This window comes from Gossypium arboreum, chromosome 8 (genome assembly GCF_025698485.1).
Source record: "Gossypium arboreum isolate Shixiya-1 chromosome 8, ASM2569848v2, whole genome shotgun sequence".
Classification (NCBI taxonomy): Eukaryota; Viridiplantae; Streptophyta; class Magnoliopsida; order Malvales; family Malvaceae; genus Gossypium; species Gossypium arboreum.
The window spans coordinates 54,517,032-54,528,188 of NC_069077.1; the positions used below are offsets into that span (position 1 = coordinate 54,517,032).

The following is an 11,157-nucleotide window of genomic DNA, read 5'->3' on the forward strand; positions in this document are numbered from 1 at the left end:
GTTTCAGATATGCATCGGAAAGGTTGATTCCTTTCAAATAGTACTCGCTCAATTAATTAACGAGCTTCCGCCTCTAGTTAGGTTTGATACCACTGTATGAATATATTGGTTGAAGCGTGAAGAAATTATGATTTTGAGAATGTGCATATATGAAATTATTCATTTAGTCATATGAACGCTATACTTTAGTCGTAAATAATTTACATACTCAAAACTTACTAAGCATTAAATGCTTATTCCGTTTCTTTAATTCTCTGTTTTATAGATTTTTGTTCGTCACTATCGGACTCGGGATTGTCGAAGTCGAAGTCATCCACACTATCTAAACCCTTTTGGTACTCTTTTAGTTAAACGTTGATAATGGCATGTATAGGACTAACCTTTGTTGTTAATCAAGCACCTTTGGTAATGTGTATATATTCGGATAGCCATGCGAAAATGGCTTAAATATTTTGAGCATAGTATTAAAATCATTTTGTATATATATGGTTATTGAGAGGTGTGGAAATGCTTGGCAATGATTAGCCATTGGAATGGTTAATCACGATCATATTTGATGCTATGTATGTCAAATGGCTAGTTGAATCATGGAAACTATGAAATAGGTGAAATTTACCTTAAAATAGATGCTGACAGCAGCAGTGATGTGAGTTTGAAAATTCAATAAAAATAGTAGTAATGTAATTAAATAATGAATAAATTATGTAATCGAACCTTGATGAGTCTATTTTCATATGGAAGAAGCAAAACGACTATATGAGCCGTATTTTATGAGATGTTTAAGTTTTCGTGAAATAGGGCCAGAACGGTTACTGGATCCCCTGTTCTGACTTTGGAAATTTACCATAAATTAACCAGAAATAATTAGAAGTCATTCTTTATATGTACAGATTCCTTTTTGAGCCTAGTTTCATTAGAAACAAACGGCATATGTATTGAAGCCCTGTACAGGGAGATATCTAAGTTGTAATGCATGAAGGTCAGAGTAGTCGAACCCTGAAACAGGGGAGACTCTAACTAATAAACTGTACTAATTGGCCTGACCAAAAATTCTAGAAAAAAATATGTAGATGGATATATGAGTCTAGTTTCAGGAAAAATTCATGGAATCAGTTTTCGAGTTTTGGAACTCAAGATATGATTTTTAAGGTGACAGTGATGCAGTTAGCCAGCTTGTCCGGAAATTTTAAAATGAACTGTGTAAATAAATGAATTAAGTTCGTTAACACCTCGTGTTCGACTCCGGCAACGATCTCGGGTGCGGGGCGTTACATCTATTTTATTTTCTGTACTTAAAAGCTTTTTAATTATAATTTACAATATTAACCTTATAAAAATAAATTATAAAAAACTTAAATCATGGACACAAATGTCCGCTAACCTTAATCTTGGTATAATAACATTATGAGGACCCTTGATTTACTAAATCATAGCAATTTAAACACTTTTAACAATAGAATGCAACTTTTACGCATTACGCGATTTATTCCTTTTTACCGAATTAAGCATTCAAATAGTAAAATTTCTTTACGAAACTTTAACATAATAATTCTATCATGCTGTAAACCTTATTAAAATAATAAAATAAATATTTTAACTTTAAATTTGTGGTCCCGAAACCACTGTTCTGATTCGACTTAAAAATAGGCTGTTACACTTTCTTTTACCATTATAACTAGCCATTTTCACCCCGATTCTCTTCCCCAATAAAAAGAAACCATTTAACCTCACTATCGCCCTTAGCGCATCCCTTTCATTAGAGAATCTCACAAACCCAAACCTTTTACCATTTCTACACCTTTTAGATGGAATAAAAGCATCAATAACATCACCATGGTATCCAAATAATGCCCACAAACCTTTCCAATGCATAGAGATCGGAATATTGTAAAAGAAAACTATTTCCATGATTCCTCTTTCTCTCTCTCGATACCATTATATCCAAAAAATGAGATCCTTTATTTGACTATCAGCTGATTTGTAAAATAATAGGAAAAGAATTGATTATATATTAATGAAAAATATCAATATTTCCATTTGCATTGAGTATTTTAACATAAAAAATATTATAAATATTTTTTTATTGTCGTATCCTATTGTATCCGTGTTCTTGTTTTTTAAAAATTACCGTGTCACCGTGTCCGTATCGTGTCGTACCCGTATTACGTGTCCGTGTCTATGCTGCATAGTGCATTGAGCAAGGAAGTCACGACGGAATGAGGAAGCCGCTGTTGGGCTGCTAGAGCAACATCGAGGCAACAATTTTCGACGAACTCACACCATAGATCAATGTGCTAGATAACTAATTTGATCTTTCTTCAATCTAGATAATTACTCATCCTTAGTTTATGATCTGTAATTATGGACATTACTAGTTTATGCTCCAATCTTGAAAATGTCTTTATCGATGCTCCATATTCTTTGACAAATAAAACACGCAAGCAAAATCCAACCATTTAAAAACCGGCATCGACCAAGCACCTAACAGTTGGGTTTTGGTCGAAATGAAATATTAACGTTAAGGAAGATCTATGCATAGATAAACTGTCACATGCCTCCACGCACCGGCACATGATGGAGAACCCAAAATTTTAACTGTGCATGAGATGTGTCCGTAAGTACACCAGCTATCGGATTTTGTTAAATGATCGGAATCAAACTTGCGCACCTCTCTATGTCACCGGTGAACCTAACAATCACTTTGCTAAAGTGACCCACAAACAACTCACAAACAAACTTGATATTTGCGAAAAAACAGTTAAACTCAGAAATAAGCTCTAACAACATCTAACCAACATAGGAGAAAGATGAAGAATTACACGAATTACACGAATTACACGAATAGGTAAACTAGTTTACACGAATTAAATATAGGAATGAGCAAAATTCAATTTAAATAGAAAAAAATAAAAAAATAATTTGAATTTTGAGTACTTGAGTCAACTCAAATAAGTAATTCGAGTTTTGAGTTCTAGCCGAGTTGAATTTTATAATTGAATAACTTAAATAATCCAAATAACAGATTGGTGTAAATACATCTTTAGTCTCTATCAATTTTGAAAATGAATAAAATTGGTCTCTAAAAAATTTAAAATATTTATAAAAATTCCAAAATTTATATAAAATTTTGAAGAATATATAAAGAAAGTTAAAAATTTTGTAAAATAATATTTTTGGGACCTAAGTAAGTTAATTAATTATTTAAGTTTATTATACTAAAATATCTTATTTTTATATTATTTTGCTTTGAATTTTTTTAAATATATATAGTTTTAAATTTATGTTCTCGACATGGAATTAGTTATCTTGTAATAAGATTTTAATTTGACATGTTTAAATTTTTATAGTTTAACTTGAATAATGTTACTTGATTTGACTTGACTCGATTAAAAAAAATCAAATCGAGTTAAGATGATCAAGTGGGACTCTTCAACTCGATTAACTCGAAATTTTTTCATTCGATTCGATCAAACGCTCACCCCTAATTACATTGGTTGAAATAAGGATAAAATAAAATAAACCAAGATAAAAACCTTTAATGCTGTGATAACATTCTCTAACAGCCAGGATGATATTATATGTGCTAGTGATCCTTTTGATTTTTAAGGTTATCCAAGCAATCGATCTGGTTTGCATATTAGAGATTGCCCTTTCAAAATCTTATAACTTGTTGTTATTGGTGTGGACGATGATCAGCAGTGCACAAACTCAACTACTCCAAACTTACGCTCTTAGCTCATTCCCACCAAATAAAACACAGAAATAACATCAGATATGTTGGCTTATGAAAAGTAAAACATATCACATGAGACAGTGATTAGGACTCCTATTAAAACCATAATTTTTATCATCTAATTAAAACTGTGCACTTCATCTGACACTCCGGTTTACGCTAATGCCAACACATGTACTAAGAAAACAATCATTGATAGCATCTCGTGGAGATAACAACAAAACCTTCTTGTAAGGATTAAAAGACAGAAATTAGAAAATGTATGTCAGATTCAGACAACATCTTGCATTAGATAGTGAATAGGACTCCTTAATACAAACGTAATCATTATCCAATTAAAATAGTGTTCTTAATTATTTACCGCAGCTGACACTTCATTTTACGGTTTGAGATGTCGAGCTATGAATGAGCTAGGAAAAAGAAAACATCGATAGCATCTTGTTTGGAGATGGGAACAAAATCCTTTTCTTGTAATGGTTTTGCTAGTTTTGGACATGCATAGTTGAGATGAGGGGCATACAAAAAAGTCATTATCAATTTGCTTCGCCCACAATCGAATACACTTTCATCCACTTGGAAGTTTAGGGATTAATGTAATTTAAAATTTTTCCCTTGATAGACTTCTTCATCGAGCAGACAACGGAGCATATCATCTAGCTATTAATTTATTAGGTTTAACTTGAGAGTTTAGTTGAAAATATGCACTTATGATGTTGAAAGCAAGATTATATTACCAAAGTATCAAGTGGATAAAAATCATGCAAGTCTAAATATGGAAGATCCTACTTCCCAATCTATAAATATAGCAACACCCTCACTTATAATTTAATTTTTAATATAATTACTTATTTGACCCTTCAACTTTATAAAAAAAAAATTACTTTAACTTTCCATTCAAATTTTCACTATTTTTAACATTTGAACTTGCACAGTTTGTCAAATCACCTTAAAATAAATAGAAAACATTTATTAACTTTGCTGCCACAAATTAAAAAACATTTTTATATATTTATACTATTTTAATAATTTCAAAATTATTTCATAATTTTTTGAATTTTTAAATTTTAAAACTAATTAATTGCTGACAAGATAACCACATGGATTGACACATCAACAAAGTTAATAAAAGTTAATTTTTCCATCAATTTTGGGGTGATTTGACAAACAACATAAGTTTAAGGGCTAAAATAAAAAAAAGGGTTAAAATAATTTTTTTTTGTAAAATCGGAGGATCAAATAAGTCATTATATCTTAAATTTTTCAACTTTTTTCAAGTAATATTGTACAATTAAAGGGTTAGTACTCATGCTTTCCTGTAGAAACATACCAAAACCACACATTACATTTAAAAAAAAAGTTACTCAAATAAAAGGTTACCATTGCTTTTCGAAAGTTCAAACCTAAGTAGGTTGTATGGTGAACAATTTTAGTCACCATGTCAATAAAGGGAGCTCACTTAATTTTTCCAGTTGAGAGTAGGGATAACAATGGGTCCAACATATATTGTTTTTGTAAAATTTGAATTAGAATCTATAAATTTACTTTTAAAATTAGAATATATTAAATTTGCAGTTACTAATTTAATTTTTCAAATTAAATTATCTATTGGATATTTAAATTTACTTAACATTCGAATTTAGTAAGTTCAAAACCTTTTATAAAGTAACGCGAAAAATAAATTTGGATATTTAAATTCTTTATTCATATAAGTAAAGATAATTTTATCACAAATATTTGAATTTAAATATTATTAGAATTGAAAAAAACAAATCTAATACCATAAATATATAAATTAAAATAGAAAATTATAAGGTAAAGTATTAAAATAGTCATTTTTATTTACTTCAGGTTACATTTTAGTCACTTATGTTTGAAATGTTACGTTTTAGTCACTTACGTTAATGCGTTGTAACATTTTAGTCACTAAGCCGTTCATTGTCGTTAATGGTGTAATGATAAGCTGACGTGACACGTTAAATCATCATTTCAAACAAAAATTTTAGGTTAAATTATATAATTGGTCATCGTATTTTTCCGTTTTGAACAATTTAATTTTTTCCTTTTATGTTCTTTTAACTTTCCTTTTTTTCTTCATTTTCCATTCTCTTATGCTTCTCCCTTTGTTTTCCTCCCGCCTCAACCTCTTTTAATGTAGTTTTTCTATATTTTTCATTTGTTAAAACTCTTTTATGTTTATGAAAAAAGAAAAGGCGAAGCTGAAACCAAAATAAAACTTGCTTCGCATATTCTCACCCCACATTTACAAACCCTCATCATCCATCATCACTTTAACGAACCAATTTGGATTTCTCAATGACTTAGTCTACAAGCTCACTAGTCGTGACTTATGGCAGTCCACACTCAACAAAATTTCCCGAGCCCATTCCTTTAACCTCCTAACCAACCCCCACGACCACCTTATTTATCTTACCTACAACATTCTTGCCCTCTTGGAACTACGTTGTTTCACGAATTCTTCAAAGGAGCTTTACACTCTTAATGACTAAATGACAATCTTACGAAACTTATCCTCAACTTTATCCAAACTAGTTTGGTTCCATGCTCTCTTTCTCTCTTCGGTTCATCCATGCCCGACTTCCAATCAAGCTTGCTTGGGAATATCCAAGAAGTTTTAGATCAAATTTATCATTTGCTTAATTTTATTCGTCAAAAAATAAAATAAAAGGAAATGAATAATCTACACGATTCTGTAAAAGTTTGGAAACAGAAAAAATTTGTTTTGATTATAAAGAATTCAATTTATGTTTAGATTTGATTAAAAATATAATTTTTTATATTGATTAGTTAAATCTAATTTTAGTTTCAAAATTAGGTTATATTCAAATCAAGATTTGATTAAGGGTGATTGATATTCGGTTTGAGTGAAATTCAATTTAGGAATCATGTGAAAACAAACAAGGACTTGATTTATTTGGTGGACAAAGATTATGTTTCTATAGTGAAGAATATGAGAAGAGGGAAAAATAAAGGGGAAAAAGAAAAGGAAAATAAAGAAATAAAAAATTAAATTGTTCAAAAAAGTAAAAGTATAGAGACTAGTTTTAAAAATGGAAAACATAGAAAAACTACGTTAAAAGAAATAGAGAAGGGAGGAAAGTAGAGGCAGAAGGAAAAGAGAATGGAAAATAAAGAAAAAAAATTTAAAGAACATAAAAGAAAAAAAACTAAATCACTCAAAACAAAATATATATATATATATATATATATATATATATATATATTGGGACTAACTGTATAATTTAACTTAAATTTTTTGTTTAAAATGATGATTTAACGTGCCATATCAGCTTGCCGTTACACTATTAATGGCATTAACACTCAGTGACAAAAATGTTACAACACGATAACGTAAATGACTAAAATGTAATATTTTCAAACATAAGTAACTAAAATATAACTCGAGACAAATAAAAATAACTATTTTAATAGTTTACCCAAAATTATAAAGTGACAAACTAGAAAGGGATATTAGATGCGAGTAACAACAAAGGAATGTGGGTTTTTATTTCATTTTAAACATTCAACTTAAAACTAATTGATGTAGGGAGAAACTAAGTTGAAGTTAAAAACAAATTTTAATAAGGTTGAGATAAAATTATAAAAATTAGATTTCAAATTTATATATATTTTTGTTAAAACGGTTTTAATTAAATTATTAACGTCGAAAATGAACTTGTTTTTTTTTTTATTAATGAAAGGGCTACAATGGCTTAAATTAAATATAGGAAGGGGTTAAAATTGAAATTGTCCCATTTAATCAAAGAGTGCAGAACCCATGGGTTTGCCCCTGGCGGAGAAGCTGACTTAAAAAATAAAAACGGCAGACAATATTGGATACCACCTGAACAAACTCCATCATATTAGGTTGAAGAAGCATCTTTATGCTATGAAAGTGATTTCATAAGGTTGGTTAAATCACGAAAAAGTTTCTATAGAACAAGTTACAGTTTTAGTAATAAAATGCTTACCACGTATAGTACTGTATATAATTGTACTTATTTCCCTGAAGAAAAAAAATCAATTTACAGCTTATAATGGGGATTCTTTGGGCACAAAAAGTAAAGAATGATTAGTACAAGTTAGAAAGAAAATGGAAAATGAAAGAATTGCATTAAATATTGAATCTATAAATGGCTAATACTCAACCAAGCACAGAGGAAACATAGAGGTAAGGATCCCAAGAGCCATTAGCACTACTCCAACCATTATTGTCACACTGCTCAAACTGCTGGGGGGATGGCCAAACACCTTCTGCTGTTTCATCAAATTGAGACATTGGCATGCTCACCATATTTGTTTTACCGTTCATATTCATTTGCAACCCTATCGGGCACTGGTCCGAATATGACAAGTCCATGGTTGATTCGGTTGTCCCGGAAAGTGGCCAAGTAGATGTAGCAGCAGCTGTACAAGTGGTGATATTAAAGAATCCATTTGGTGGGACTTGGTTCATCTGTGTGCCCCATTCAGCTTCAAATGACGGTTCATTGGACCACATCATACTTGCCATAGACTCAATTTGGCTTTGACCAGGTTGAGGTTGAGGCCACTGAACACCAACATGATTTGCAGCTACTTGATCACGATTTAGGAGGTCAGGCTTGCTAGAACCTGGATTTAGTGGACCCGGAACAGGGTTCATGTTTCTGATTCCTTGAGGAGCCACGGTTGTCGTTCTTGATTCTCTGCTTACATTTTGGTTGTTTTGGGAAGAGTTAGAAGCAACGATGGGTTGCAAAGCGGCACGATTAGCTGGTGATAGGACTTTAAGCCCTTTGCCATCAAGCAACTTAGCCTTGAGTGCACCAAGAAACCCATCAGCATCGTTCCCCGTCCCACAGACTTCCTCAAAGGAGAAAGGTTCGATGTGATCTAGCGAGACGCGGTTGGCTGTGGTTTTTGAGGCTGATGGAGGTAGCTCAAAGTTGGTGCGCGCATTAGCTCCACGCAGGGCTCGGGCAGCATCATCGTAAGCTCGAGCTGCGTCCTCGGCAGTATCAAAAGTTCCAAGCCAAAGCCTAACCTTCTGCAAAGAATCCTTGATTTCGGCCACCCATCTCCCCGATGGTCTCTGCCTAACTCCCACAAATCTATGGTGTCCTCTGGATGACTTCTTTCTGCCACGAACTCCATCAGCACTGGTAGGAATCACCATATTTAATTTTCGCCTTATGAAACCTCCCAGTAGCGGAGGCTGGGGGTCCTTTATTATTGTGGATTCCGAAAGGGTATCTTTAGTTTGCCCTTAGTCGACAACAAAGAAAATGCCAAAAACTGGTGCTTAAAATATAGGGGCTGTCCATTGCAGGCCTTGTTGTTTCCATCGACGCAATTGCTAAAATACAATAGCAACAAATACATTTTCATCAAACCTAAATTGTATTAAGAAACAAGTACTATCGATGTATAATTTTAGTTTTATACTCTGTTACTTTAAATATACAATTATTTACGTTTATTTTAAAATTTTTAATAAGATGTCTTCATGAAATTTACTGTTGATGTATTAGTGTTTATAAACTAATACAAATTTTTAGAACAGTTAAAACCTCCATTCTTACCATTTTTAAGAGACCTGAAAAAGTAAAGAAGAGACTTTTCTTTTCTTTCTTTTTTTTTTTTTTTAAAGAATTATGCATAAGTTTTAGGAGCTTATCCTTGGTTTTTTAGAGCATTGTTAGTTACAGGCTTGATATATCAAGGTACAAAGCTTTCGTTAAGATAGTATTTGTATTTGTTTGTTTTTTTTTTTGGGTTAATATAATATCTATATTTGATAAAATATATATTAGATGAAATTTATATATTTTGACAAATGCAACATTAAAAATTCAATCTAAAATCCAAATTATATGTTCAACTTAATTTATCAAAAGCATTTTACTCGTTCTTTCTTTGACGAGTCAATCTTTTCATGATAACCCTGATAGTCTTAGTGATCATTAGTTTTTTATTTTTCATTTTCTCACTAGTGTTTTGTTGGTGTAATTCATTTGTTTTTCTTAACCTTTTCTATTTTATCGTCAGCTATATAAATGGACATCAACACAACGACATCTAATATACATGCATAATTGGGTTTAGTTACATATTAGACTTGTTCGTGATCCATTCAAATCAATTTCAAGAAAAGAAAAAAAATATTAATATATATTTTTCAATGATGATTATTAATTTAGTGATTTTTGTTATTTTTTATACTTTTATGTAGTTTTTAAATAAAAGAATTAAAATTAATATGTTTGGGGATTGAATTCAAGTTTAATGAATATATAAACAAACTCTTTACCACTATATTAATAATAAATCTTGAGTAAATTTAAAAATTTTAACTTTTAAAATAAAATATTTTCTCTCGATAAATTTATATATATAGATAATGTCACTGATTGTGTTGGTGTACAAGTCAACTTGATATTTTATTTTTAAAATCTAGATTTTTAATATTAGCGTGGTATAGAAAAATGACAATACCTTAATAAACAATTGGAATACATTTAATATTTTTAATATATTGTATTTACCTATTTCAATTTTCTTTTATTTACAGAGTTAAACTATTTTTTATTTTAATTTCATATATATTGTATATGTGTTGTTATTATTATTAGTTTCAAACCTTAGTTTCATTATTCATTGTATATTATTTTTAAACACACACTTGTGTTCTAAATACGTGGCTTTCACTTGCATATGCGTGTGATAGAATTTCTAGTACTAATTAAGTTTTTCTTGTTAAGTTAGTGTTATGAGTTGATCGCACATCAATTTAGTTAAAAATATTGAATAGGGTTTTTCCTATTTTAATCACTTTAATTTTTTCACAATTTAGTCACTCTAATTAAAATAATCATGCGAATTAGTCATTGTCGTTAAAAATTTCATTTACCACTAACATATTCATGATGTGACACATTAGCCCATTGAGTGATTGACATATGACTTTTTTTTTTGACTTTTGACTAAAGCTTAGGGACCTTTCTATAATTAGTCCAAAATGTTTTTTCTCTCTTCTTTTTCTCATCACTTACTAGATTTATTTCTATTACCCGCTCCACGTGTCAGTCATTCAATGCGCTAATGTCTCACATCAGCAATCTGTTCGTAGATTAACAGAATTTTTAACGATAATTACTAATTCAAACAGTTATCTTAATTAGAGTGACTAAATTGAGAAAAAAATTTAGATTGACCAAAATAGGACAAACCCTATTTTGAAGTGACCATAGGTTTAGTTTACTCTAATATAAAATAACCCATTTAGTTAATTTCAATAATTAACCCAATCGAATTTTTCAAATACTAAATGGGTTTATAAGAGTCAATTTCAATTGCTAAAGTAAAAATTCATGTATATAAAAAAAATATAATATATATAATCTATACTATTGTTATACCCTATT

General features: G+C 30.4%; 1 protein-coding gene across 1 annotated transcript; it reads right to left on the minus strand.

The window, feature by feature from the left end:
* Positions 1-7,895: 7,895 nt before the first annotated feature.
* On the minus strand, positions 7,896-8,909 carry LOC108478643 (uncharacterized). The gene has a single exon (XM_017781116.1). It carries the CDS (start codon positions 8,907-8,909, stop codon positions 7,896-7,898), a length of 1,014 nt encoding a protein of 337 aa, XP_017636605.1.
* Positions 8,910-11,157: the final 2,248 nt, after the last annotated feature.

Coding starts and splice junctions, on each gene's coding strand:
- LOC108478643 (XM_017781116.1), bottom strand. CDS start 8,909: ATGGTGATTCCTACCAGTGCTGATGGAGTTCGTGGCAGAAAGAAGTCA.